This window comes from Sphaerodactylus townsendi, linkage group LG02 (genome assembly GCF_021028975.2).
Source record: "Sphaerodactylus townsendi isolate TG3544 linkage group LG02, MPM_Stown_v2.3, whole genome shotgun sequence".
NCBI lineage: Eukaryota > Metazoa > Chordata > Lepidosauria > Squamata > Sphaerodactylidae > Sphaerodactylus > Sphaerodactylus townsendi.
In genome coordinates, this window is record NC_059426.1 from 178296875 (window position 1) to 178309781 (window position 12907).

At 46.3% G+C, this 12907-nt stretch overlaps 2 protein-coding genes across 2 annotated transcripts in view; one reads left to right on the top strand and one right to left on the bottom strand.

Annotated features, from left to right (window-relative positions):
• L2HGDH (L-2-hydroxyglutarate dehydrogenase) overlaps positions 1-4373 on the bottom strand; it is a 35580-nt gene extending 31207 nt beyond the window's left edge. Inside the window, exons 1-2 of the mRNA XM_048486176.1 lie at positions 4244-4373; positions 1664-1779 (exon numbers count right to left, since the gene is read on the bottom strand). Coding sequence (XP_048342133.1) covers positions 1664-1779; positions 4244-4335 — 208 coding nt within the window. The 5' untranslated portion in view covers positions 4336-4373. The remainder of the gene's footprint in view (positions 1-1663; positions 1780-4243) is intronic.
• Positions 4312-12810, top strand: DMAC2L (distal membrane arm assembly component 2 like). Its single transcript, XM_048484688.1, has 5 exons — positions 4312-4445; positions 4977-5037; positions 6818-6991; positions 7958-8166; positions 12557-12810. Exons 3-5 carry the CDS (start codon positions 6885-6887, stop codon positions 12808-12810), a joined length of 570 nt encoding a protein of 189 aa, XP_048340645.1. The 5' UTR covers positions 4312-4445; positions 4977-5037; positions 6818-6884.
• Positions 12811-12907: the final 97 nt, after the last annotated feature.

A 12907-nucleotide genomic window follows, 5' to 3' on the forward strand; every position in this document is an offset into this window, starting at 1 on the left:
AAATGTTTCATTGCAACAAGGTGACGTGGTTGTTCCAACTGCCCATTAACTGATTTTATATTGTACTGTGTCACACAGGAAATGACCATAAAACAACACAATGGCTGTTGCTGTTAGCAAGCACAGTTCAGGAGGAATTATGCAAGCCCTGACAAACTGAATGGGTGCACAAAACAGTGTTCACATATTAAAAGTTTCTAATGGATTGTACCAGCTTCAGTAAACAATACCCTACCTCCACTACATATTGAAGCCAAAACAACAGGAAATACCAGGAAAAAACACACACTAAAGACCGTGGCCCTGTTCAGATCTTAAAACAAACAATAATTAAAGATTATTATTGTTTGATTTCATTTATAGCCCACTTTTGACGTTGAGACTCAGTGTGGATTATGTCAGCAAAGGTAATGCAATCAGATGGCAAAACAGAATCAAGAATAGTTTAAATTAGTCAAAGGCTTTCACGGCCAGATTCAACTGGTTGTTGTGGGTTTTCCGTGCTGTGTGGCACACTTCTCTCTGTGATACACCTCTGAAGATGCCGACCACAGATGCAGGCAAAACATTAGGGACAAGATGTACCAGACCACAGCCACACAACCTGGAAAACCCACAACAACCAATTTGAAATAGTGTTGTTGAAGGCTTTCACGGCCGGATTCAACTGGTTCTGGTGGGTTTTCCGGGCCGTGTGGCTGTGGTCTGGTGGATCTTGTTCCTAATGTTTCGCCTGCATCTGTGGCTGGCATCTTCAGAGGTGTATCACAGAGGGAAGTCCGTTACACACTGTGTCCAAAGAGAAGGAAATGTTTGGGGTATATATTGTCCATGTCCCAGGGTGGGGAACCAATCAGGAAGTGTTGGGGTGGAACTTGTTATGCAAAGATGTGTTTGCCAGCCACAGCTGCAGGCAAAATGTTAGGAACAAGATCTACCAGACCATGGCCACACAGCCCGGAAAACCCACCAGAACCAATTTGAAATAGGTTTGCAATCCATGGTCTGAAGTGATATTGAAGTTGGGAAACTATAGTTACAGGTGTTTTTCTGCCTCTGAGGACCATTTAACCTGACAGAGCAGCCCAGAATTGGTAGCAGAAAACAGCTTCAGTCTGAAACTGAATTAGGAAACATAATTCATCATCTATGCCAGTGATGGCGAACCTTTTCGAGACCGAGTGCCCAAACTGCAACCCAAAACCCACTTATTTATTGCAGGGTGCCAACACGGCAATTTAACCTGAATACTGAGGTTTTAGTTTAGAAAAAACGGTTGGCTCCGAGGCACGCATTACTCAGGAGTAAGCTTAGTGAAGCAACTGTGTAATGCTTCCAATGGGTGAATCACGATCCTAGGAGGGTTTACTCAGAAGCAAGTCCCACTGCCAGCAACCAAGCTTACTCCCACGTAAAGGATCATGCCCAGGCCAGCCTAGATGTGTGTGTGTGGGTGATGGGGGGTGATTTTCCACCCCCCCCCCACATGATGAACTCTGTGCGCGAGTGCCCACAGAGAGGACTCTGAGTGCCACCTCTGGCACCTGTGCCATAGGTTCACCACCACTGATCTATGCAAACCTCGGTTTGGCACAGTCTGAGTTAAACAGATCACAAAGTTTGACGTTGTTATTCTGACATGGAAACAAATACAGTTTCATACCCAGTTCCTCCTCCTTTTCCAGCACTCCAAAAACCAGAGACGGATGCCGCAGAACGAGTGCTCGGGCAGACGCCAGGCCCACGATTCCACCGCCAATCACAGCTACGTCCAAGGTGCTACAGAAAAATGCATTCGAAAAGAACATTCTCAAGTTATACTCCATCTTTTTTCTGGAAGAGTTTATTTCACCAACTTAGCTATTAGTAAAGGTCTGAATTATTTATCCTTACTCTTAAGTCAAGCCCAGGCATTCAGATTTCCTCTGCTGCAGACCTTGGAGAGCTAGTGCCAGTCAGTAAAATAAACTGAGATAGAAGGACCAGCGTTCTGACGTGGTCAGTACAAGTAGCGTCATATGTAATCCAACAATTTTCATAAAAGACCCATTTTTAAACCAGAGGGCCGAGATTCACATTTGCAGCAAAATGGGGTGCCAGAGCCCCGGGGCAGTTGAAAGAATAGTACTTCTGTCTGCAGGTGTATGTCGGTCCTTGGGCAAGTTCATTGGCTTTAAAGCGCTCTGCAACTAGAAAACAGCACAACACACAAAAACAGGGAGCAGAACATTTCTCCCTGCAATGCTAGTTGTCTGTCTGCAGGCCATTTTAAACAGGAAAGCATTTATCTGGGTGCAACCTAAAGCTGTACCATCCATTTTACCGTCTCAGCATGCTGCCTGTCGCATTTTCTTGCATTTGGGAAAGATACCCAGGTCAGAGAAGTTCACAGGAGTTGGGTCGGGCGAACAGTCTGAACTGCGATCCAGGCACTCGTGTGGTTACATCACGTCTCTGCCACAATTTCCCTTTTACACGGTCTGGGGGTAAGAGTTTCAGCCTACTTTACAGGGCTGTGGTTAAGGGAAGGCTGAACAAAACAAGGGAGCACTCGCCCCCGAAAGTGCTACAGAAAACTTTTATGGAGCTGCATTGTTGGAGTGGGGGAAAGCATTTTGGCGCTTTCAGGGACGCTTCCAGGTTGCAAAGATCAACTGCTCAATTCAGCTGGATTGTTTCAAATGGTTTTATGATTTGTTTTTAATTGATCGTTATTTATAGGTTTTATATGAATTTTATGTATGATTTTAGGCTTTATGCCATTGTTAGCTGACCTGAGCCCTTGGGGGGTAGGGTGGGGTATAAATATAACAATAAATAAATAAAATAAAAACTGGCCAGGAGTAAAAGGGAGGCAAGCCGCCTGGGCGTAACTAGTCTCTTCAACAGATTGCCACCTTTACAATGTTTAAAGCTGTCCCCATCATTTTAAACTTTGTTTTTTATGTACTGTTAAATAACTAATTTTATTTATACTGCAAGCCACCTGGAGCTCTGCAAGGAAGAAAGGTGGCTAGTTAATGTTTCAAAGAAATAAATCAAAATCAAAATAATCGGGAAGGAGCAGGGAGGAAAGGGAAAGATGCATTTGTATGGACCTTGTTTTATGTCTTTTATTTGTATTGGGCAAGCCGCCTGGAGTTCCGTGAGGAAGAAAGGTGGCTAGTAAATGTTTTTTAAAAATACCAGTCAAATTCAAAATAAGCAAAGAAGGAGCGGGGAGGAAAGAGAAAGAAGCATTTTTACGTACCTTGTTTTATGTCTTTTATTGGTATGGTATTTTATTTATATTATTTATTTATATTATTATTATTATATTTATTTATATTATTTATGGTATTTTAGTTATATTACTAATATTATTATTATATTTATTTATATTATTTATGGTATTTTAGTTAGATTATTTATATTATATTATTTTATATTATTTTATTTATATTATGTATATTATTTTATATTATATTATTTATGTATTTAAATTATTTATGGTATTTTAGTTAGATTATTTATATTATTTATGGTATTTTAGTTAGATTGTTTATATTATTATTATGTTCAGTTATATTATTTATGGTATTTTAGTTATATTATTTATATTATTTATGGTATTTTAGTTATATTTAGTTATATTATTTATGGTATTTTAGTTAGATTATTTATATTATCTATGGTATTTTAGTTATATTATTTATATTATTTATGGTATTTTAGTTATATTTAGTTATATTATTTATGGTATTTTAGTTAGATTATTTATATTATCTATGGTATTTTAGTTATATTATTTATATTATTTATGGTATTTTAGTTATATTTAGTTATATTATTTATGGTATTTTAGTTAGATTATTTATATTATTTATGGTATTTTAGTTATATTATTTATATTATTTATGGTATTTTAGTTATATTTAGTTATATTATTTATCGTATTTTAGTTACATTTAGTTATATTATTTATGGTATTTTAGTTATATTATTTATTATTGAGTTCCGTGAGGAAAAGTAAATGTTTCAAAGAAATAAAAATAATCGCCGGCGGGGGGGGGGGGGGGGGGCGGCCTTCCTGGGCGTGATTCTGCTGCTCTCCGGCCGCTCTCTGAGGCCCCACCCGCCAGGAATGGCGCCCGGTTGAACTTCCGCCTGTCGGGCCTAGCGAACCCCGCGCCGCGCCAGGAGCCCGCCCGCAACGGCCTTTCCCTCGGCGGGGCGGCTGAGGGGGACGCCGCGGCTGCCTCACCTCGGAGCGGCGCTGCTGAGGGGCCTGCGGGCGGCCACCGCTCTTCCGCGCCAGGCCCCGCCGCCGCCGGCCCTCGCCCACAGCGGCCCCATGCCCGGCTTCCTCCTCCTCCTCCTCCTCCTCCGCCCGCCTCCACACCGGCCCGGGCGGAGCCACGAAAGCGGCCCGGCGGACTCGGAGGAGGAGGCGCGGCGAGGCCGAGGTGGGTCGGGAGGAGGAGTAGGCCGCGCCGGTTTCCCTCAGACTAGGCCTCGGAGGCCGCCCTCCCCGGGAGCCTTGACGCGCCGCTTCCTCGGGAGTAAAGGCCGCTCAGGCCTCCCAGGACGGCGCTGCCCCGCTTCGACTCTCGCCTGGCGGGGCTAAAAAGGGCCCGCAGCCCGTCTTCTCCGCCCCGGCCGACCTCGCAGGGTTGTTGTCTGGGTTGCTGCGACAACATTCCCGAAGCGGCCTAAATGCGCTAAAAGAGCGGGTCTCGAACTCTCGCAGGCTGGGTTAATAATGTCGGGGGTGGGAGGGCTGTGCTGTGCTGAATGAGGGCTGAATGGAGCCTCCATGTTCAGGGGCAGTGTGGCTGAGAAAGCTTGGGGCGGGGGTGGAGACTGAGGCCTTCTTCCTCCAGGAGACCGGTAGCGTTCTTGTTTCATCCTAACATCCATTTTACGCATCCTGTGGGCCTGGTTCTGTAGCCGTCCTTGCTACAGTCGTATTATTTATTCACATCATTTCTCCCCAGGCAGGATCCAAAGTGACTGACATAATTCGCCTCCATTTTATCCTCACAACAACCCCGTGAGGTAGGCTAGCCTTGGAGCGTGTGGTCGTCCGAAGCCACCTGGCGACCTTCCCCGGTCGAGTGAGGATTCGAACCTGCTTTATGGGCTGCCCACCTTCACCAAGCAGGGCCAAAGGGTCAGTGGGCATCTCACGTGGATCATCCCAAATTCTGTAGCCCTCGTCCCTCCTAAACTTTTTAAAAATGCATTCTGGCCAATGGAGGTTTAATGGTGTAAATACTGGTAACAGTCGGATCTTTTGGAAAACATTGATTCATCGGGTCGCCATGAGTTGGAAGTAACTTGACACGCAACACACAAATATTAGTGGCGTAATACGCAGTGGCGTAGGAGGTTAAGAGCTCATGTATCTAATCTGGAGGAACCGGGTTTGATTCCCCGCTCTGCCGCCCGAGCTGTGGAGGCTTATCTGGGGAATTCAGATTAGCCTGTGCACTCCCACACACGCCAGCTGGGTGACCTTGGGCTAGTCACCGCTTCTCGGAGCTCTCTCAGCCCCACCCACCTCACAGGGGGTATGTTGTGAGGGGGGAAGGGCAAGGAGATTGTCAGCCCCTTTGAGTCTCCTGCAGGAGAGAAAAGGGGGATATAAATCCAAACTCCTCTTCCTCTTCCTCCTCCTCCTCCTCCTCTTCAAGACAACTAGACATAAGAACAGTTTTTTCCCGAATGCCATCACTCTGTTAAACAAATAATTCCCTCGATAATGTTAAACTATTTATTATATACTTATTATATAATTACTGCACTACTTTTTTCATCATTCCTATTACCCATCTCCTCCCACTTATGACTGTATGACTATAGCCTGTGCTGACATTTTATTTTATTTTATGATTTTACATTTTATGTTTTCATTACTACTGATTGTTTCCTGATTGCTTACTAGACCTATATGACAATCATTAAGTGCTGTACCTTATGATTCTTGACAAATGTATTTTTCTTTTATGTACACTGAGAGCATATGCACCGGAGACAAATTCCTTGTGTGTCCAATCACACTTGGCCAATAAAGATTCTATTCTATTCTATTCTATTCTATTCTATTCTATTCTATTCTTCTTCTTCTTCTTCTTCTTCTTCTTCTTCTTCTTCTAATAATAATAATAATAATAATAATAATAATAATAATAATAATAATAATAATAATAATAATAATAATAATAGTGTGTGTAATGTGCCATTACGTTGCAGCCAACTTATGGCATCCCAGTAGGGTTTTCAGTTCAAGTGTTCAGAGGTGGTTTGCCGTTGCCTTCCCCTGCATAGCAACGTTGATATTCCCTTGCGGTCTTCCAAGAACTAGCTAGGACTAACTTTTAGATGGGAGACCTCCAAGGAAAACCAGCGCCATCACACTTGGAGGCAGGCAACCGTAAACCGCCTCTGAACGTCTCTTGCCTTGAAAACACTACAGGGGGTCATCGTGGGTCAATTGTGACTTGATGTCACTTTCAACCACCCCATGTAACAATACTTGCCTACCTTACAGGGCTGCTGGAAGGATCCCAGAGACAATGTATTTGAAGCTGTCAGAACCTTTGACACGTGCTATGTAAATGCTTGGCCTTATTAGCGTCTTCTAGCAAACCCGACACTAGTTAAGACTATTTCAGGAGGGATATCTGTGTTGGTCTACAGTAGAAGAGCCGGATCCAAGTTCAGTAGCATCTGGACTTGAATCCAGCTCTGGATGAAGACTGAGTCAGCAATGCGTATCGTTATTCTTTAATTCTGGAAACTGCCAGGAAATGATGCATATTATCCTTTTTTGTAGGACCAGGGATGAGGAAACAGGTCGCTGAATTTCCACAGCTGTAAACAGCATCTTGTTCAGAAACTGTATGATGTTGATCGAACATTTGACGCGTCAGGCATGCAGAGTTCACAAGCTGCCCCCTTGTGATACTTACAGGCACCTGTGGGGATGGCTGAACGCAGTTTTTAACAAGTAAGGAAGCCATCAGGAATAAATAAGTGTTTCACACCGAACCTTACGGACATAGGAAATCAGAACTGGTTTCCACCTGGTTAACTGACATGTCTTTCCCCGCGCCCCCCTGCCCCCCGGCCCAAATTTGTGATTCTACCGGAGCGTCTTCTTTTGGCTTGCCTCACAATTCCTGGTTTAATGGGTTGGTTGTCTTGTCCAAGCTGGGTTGAAGCTGGCTTAACAATTTACCTGGCTGTGCTCAAAGAATATTTTGTTTATATAGCAAAGAACTATTTTTAAACAGAATGTACAACTTGCAGGCCCACAAGGAACTGTGGAAAAGGATGGCAGTTTTGGAAATCCCACTCCCATCTCCCAACTTTCCCCTGCGGGGTTCTGTAAAGTAGAAGAGCAGGCTAATTTCCCCTTCCCCCCCCCCCCCCCCCCCCCCAATAACTGACTCTGCTGCTGTTGATATTCCTCTCTGCCTTTTGCAGTATATTAACACCCTTAGCAGGCTGGGCCTTGGTTACAAATGACAAAGTCCAGCAATGCCCATTTGGTGGGGTCTGGCTGGCTTTTCTGCTTCCATGATTGGAGCAGAAGGAGGACAGTCTTTACTATGGCCTTAGTGATATTCTAGCCATTATAGTGTCACGAGAGAAAAAACAAGCAAACAAATCGCAGTTTCCTTCACTTGTATAAATAATCTAATCTTTAATTGGTTTGTGCTTACCAGGTTAGAATCAAGCCACTGATGATTCTTAGTAACGTGGGACAACCGCGGGAGGGGTGCACATGAAATGAACGTGGAGTTCCTATCTGATTCTGGGACTCTTGGCCCTGCAGAAAAAATGAGAGTGGAGGTGTTTGTATCTCTGATCTTCAGAGGCTGATGTTTGGCTTCAGTAAAGGGCTTCTGGGATTTGAAGATGCTTTTTTATGCCCCAAGAGAACTCACTAGCTGGGCCTTCCTGTTGACAGGGTAGACCACGAACGGATCCAGGCCGTGGGCCCAGACAGAGCAGCCTCGGAGTGGCTCCTGCGCTGTGGGGCGCACGTGCGCTACCAGGGCCTTGAGAAATGGCAGCAAGATTACAACGCGCTTCCTACAGGACCATTAGGGAGGTACAAGATACAAGCCATTGACGCCACGGACTCTTGCATCATGTACAGGGGATTTGATCACCTGGGTGAGTAGCAGAATCTCGGCTTCAGTCTTTTAACGGGTATTTTGTGTTGTCAGGCTTTGTGGCCAGAATCACTCTGGGGTTGTGAGTTTTCCAGGTTGTATGGCCATGCTCCAGTAGCATTTTCTCCTGATGTTCCGCCTGCATCTGTGGCTGGCGTCTTCAGAAGCCAGCCACAGATGCAGACAAAACGTCAGGAGAAAATGCTACTGAAACATGGCCATACAAATGAGAAAACCCACTACACCTGAACAGGTATTTTATTTGAGCTGCTCTTTCCTGTCAATCATGTCCACTTTATGGTCTAAAAGAGACGCAAATGGTTAAATGAAGCCTCAGTTACATGAAGATCTCTCTAAACCAGGAGTCTCCAACATGGTTCTTACTGACACCTTTCCTGGAACCCACCAAATGTTTTCAGAAAGCGGGTGGGGCTAGTTGGAGCTCTTGCTTGCCGTGGCTTCAGATAGGCCATTGAAGATCTGATTGACTGCAGTTAAAATAAAGCTTCTTTGGTGGCACCATCCCGCTTTGCGCTACGCCACTGTGCTTGGGTCCAAATCCTAACCCTGCCACGAAGCTCCCAGGGCGATTCTCACTCACTGGTGGTCTCAGCTGTCTGAAGGATCAAACAGTGTGGGATAAAAATACATTAGACAAATAGAAACATCTGTGACTCCTTCCGCACATGCAGAATAATGCACTTTCTTTCAAACTGCTTTCAATGCTCTTTGAAGCTGTGCGGAATGGCAAAATCCACTTGCAAACAGTTGTGGAAGTGGTTTGAAAACACATTATTCTGCGTGTGCGGAAGGGGCCTCTGTGTCCCATTTTTTTGGTATTTTGTGGGTAATTCACGAAAAGGCTTCATTTGAAAAGTCTTCTCCCCAGTGGTATCTCACATTTAGCTGCCTCAGACAAGGACCACTGCCCCCCCCCCCTCCGCTGGCTGAGGTAAGTGGGGGGCGGGCACTTGAGGAGGTGTTGCCCCAGGTGCCGTTTTCTCCAGGTACACTTCTGTTTAGTCATCATGGTTAGTCGTCCCCGATAGGCTGATTGACCATGAATCTTATCTTATCCCCTTTCAAACCTGTCTACACCTGTGGCCGTCACTACATCCTTTGGCAGCAAGTTCCACATTTTAATCACTCGCTGTGTTAAGAAGTATTTCCCTCTGTCCATCCTGAATCTACTGGCTTCATCAGATGCCCTCGAGTTCTGATATTTTGGGAGACAGACATGAACCCGCAGATGCAGGGGACAACACCTGAGCATGCCCACATAAGGCCAGTTCTAGATTTTGTGGGGGCTCTGGGCTGAGAGTTCTTGCGCTCCCTTCCCTACCTACCACCAGGTGGCCACCAGATCTCTTAGCCAGCGTGGCGTAGTGGTTCAGAGCAGGTGCACTCTAATCTGGAGAACCAGGGTTGATTCCCCACTCTGCCACTCGAGCTGTGGAGGCTTATCTGGTGACCCAGATTAGCTTGTGCACTCCAACACATGCCAGCTGGGTGACCTTGGGCTAGTCACAGTTCTTTGGAGCTCCCTCAGCCCCATCCACCTCACAGAGTGTTTGTTGTTGGGTCTATTGAGTCTCCTTGCAGGAGAGAAAGGGAGGATATAAATCCAAACTCCTCTTCTTCTTGCTTATGCCCGTTCACCTCGTACCCTCTGCATGTCTGCCCCACCTGTGAGTATCCTGCAGCCCAAGCTCACAGTGGCCTGCACTGTCCACAGCCATTTCCTTGACGGTGCCTCTGTGAGCAGAACTAGTGGGTTACTCACAAAGGAGAAGGCGAGGTGGGGTGGCATGAGAGGTCAGCAGCAGTGGGCCTGCTAGAAGCCATGAGCCTGGGCATCTATCCCATTTAAGGATATGCTGGCACCGGCCCAGTGGCCAAACACTAACATAAAAGGTATTTGAAGCTGGAATGTTCCATGGCAGGGGATAATAAGGGCAATGTTTAACTTGTTCTGACCCAGCTGTGGAAACTCTGAACTTCTTTCCCATCCCTAAGAAGCGTGCCCTGCCAAAATTGTTTCCTCCAGACTTCACGTAGGTGTCGCAACTTGATTTCGGGGTCTTGGAGCACAACAAGCCCTCAGAGGCCAGTCAGCAAGCGCCATCCAAGCTGTGCTTACAAGGAAGGTGATTTTGCACAATTAAAGGGTCACGTTTATGCCACGTGATGGAATGGTGCCTGGGGCCAAAACAATTTAAAAAAAAAACCCCTTCACTGCTTGCACGTGATTCCTGCCTGCATTATCTAACGCAGAAGTTTCCAACCTTTTTGAGCTTGTGGGCACGTTTGAAATTCTGATTCAACATGGCAGCTGCGGGCGCTGGGGTCATACACAGGGGTAATTTATTTATTTTTATTTATATATCAAATTTATAAACCGCCCACCCCCGAAGGGCTCTGGGTGGTGTACACTGGGCCAAACATACAATGGCCAAAACAACATACAGCAAATAAAATAAATTAAAACAAGTTAAAACAATATACAAAAATTCATAAAACTAGCAGCATCAATACAATATACTTAACAGCAAGATTATAAAAGCAAGATTATCCCGAGGCCGGGCGGGGGTAGCAGTGTCAATTAGATGTTATATTGGGCGTGCCGATGATGAAATGGCACGCAACATAGGGGCATCCTGGAGGGGGGGTTCGCGGCCGGCCTCACCAAATGCCCGGTGGAACAAAACCGTTTTACAGACCCTGCGGAATTCTCCAAGGTCCCGCAGGGCCCGCACGTCTGATGGAAGGGCATTCCACCAGGCAGGGACCAGGGGCGTGAAAGCCCTGGCCCGGGTAGAGGCCAGTCACATGATAGAGGGGCCGGGGGCCACCAGTAAATTGGCCTCTGCCGACCGCAGAGGCCTACTTGGGACATATGGGGTGAGACGGTCACGATGAAGAGGGGGAATTTTAAAAACACGCTGGGAAAGGGGGGGGGGGTGAGAGACAACAACAGTATTTTGACCTGCACAGCCAACCAGCTCTCCAGTGGCCTATCAGCAGAGTCCCCAACATCATACCTGTGGGCGCCAGGGGGCCTGCTGGCATCTTTTCTGGTGCCTGCCAATTTTTCCAGAAAGAGGGCAAAGCGAGGCGGGGCTTTTGCCAAGCAAGGCTTCTGACTGACCACTGGAGATTTGAACGGCTGTACAGATTTTTAAAAACATGACATTGATGGCAGCTGCCACCACAAGGCGAGGATCTTCGCTGTGTGAATGTAAGCGACAGCAGCCATTTTCCGGCTGGCTCTGTTTCCTACAGCAGCTATTTTGTGACAGCCATTTTCTGGAGGTGCCTACCATGCGATATCAGGATTTCAGAGGTGCTTGCAGGCTCAAAACGGTTGGGGCACCTGCCAGCAGGGGCTGATGGGATTTGTAGTCCATGAACATCTGGCGAGCCGCAGGTTGCAGACCCCTGGTTGGGGGTTGCTGGCCTATTAGAAGCCACACCTGGCTCCAGCCGCTTTTTGAAACACTTGGCAGGCACAAGGTAACATGTACCATGTTATAGGCACTGGCCCTTGTAAATGCCTTATGAAGCATCCCCTGTAGGTCTGCATTCCCTGAACCACAGGTGTCAAACACACGGTCCTCCAGATGTTATGGACTACAGTTCCCATCATCCCCTGCCAGCATGATGGGGACTGTAGTCCATAACATCTGGAGGGCCGCGAGTTTGACACCTAGGCCCTAAACAAACATTTCACACCAGTCATTTATGGTGGAAGCCTTCCTGTAATTGAAGAAGAGGAATAATAATAACAATAATTATAATAATTTGGATTTATACCTCCCCCCTTTCTCTCCTGTAAGGAGACTCAAAGGGGCTTACAATCTCCTTTCCCTTACCCCCACCCCCCACCCCACAACAAACACCCTGTGAGGTGGGTGGGGCTGAGAGAGCTCCCAAGAACTGTGACCAGCCCAAGGTCACCCAGCTGGCATCTAGTTCACTCGTGGCAGAGTGGGGAATCAAAAACCCTGTTCTCCAGATTAGAGTGCACCTGCTCTTAACCACTACACAACACTGCCGATCAAGGATCATGTTCAAAGTGTTGTTTTTTGTCATGCCAAGCCTGCGGGGGGAGGGGGGGGAGCTTGCTTCCAAAATGCGAGGTAATTTAGGCCTTTGAAGTGCATCCTGGCACCTTTGTATCGGGTCTCCTGTTCTCCATGTAGGAGATCAAAGATCAAAGATCCTTTTTACAGTTATGTGTGAGTTCCTTTGCTTCAGCGTTAGCATCTTCCATCACCGTTTTGAATGTTAATTTTGAGCGTAACTCCTGTAACAGAAGTACAACTGTAGCTTTCCAGGCCGGCTTGTGTGGGAAGCCCTTTTAAAAGCCAAATGTTCTGCCCCGGTTGCAGATGGCCTGGAGCACGTCGAGGAAATCAAGTTGTGCAAGTGCATGTATCTCCAGGACGAATGTTTGCAGCGGCTCAGCGGGATCCCGAACTTACAGAGAAGCCTTCTGCGCTTGTGGGTCATTTCCTGTGGGAACGTCACAGACAAAGGCATCATTGCTCTCCATAAGCTCAAGTACGCAAAGCAAGTCCATGTGCCGCATGCACAGCATTTTATTGTACCCGTGTTTCCTTCAGTCAGCAACAAATATGGATGATATATAGACCATAGGTGCCAAACTCGCGGCCCTCCAGATGTTGTGGGCTACAATTCCCATCACCCGCTGGCAGGGGATGATGGGAACTGTAGTCCAT

Coding starts and splice junctions, on each gene's coding strand:
- DMAC2L (XM_048484688.1), top strand. CDS start 6,885: ATGATGTTGATCGAACATTTGACGCGTCAGGCATGCAGAGTTCACAAG. Junction 6,992..7,957: donor CTGAACGCAGTTTTTAACAA/GTAAGGAAGCCA, acceptor TCCTGTTGACAG/GGTAGACCACGAACGGATCC. Junction 8,167..12,556: donor CAGGGGATTTGATCACCTGG/GTGAGTAGCAGA, acceptor CCCCGGTTGCAG/ATGGCCTGGAGCACGTCGAG.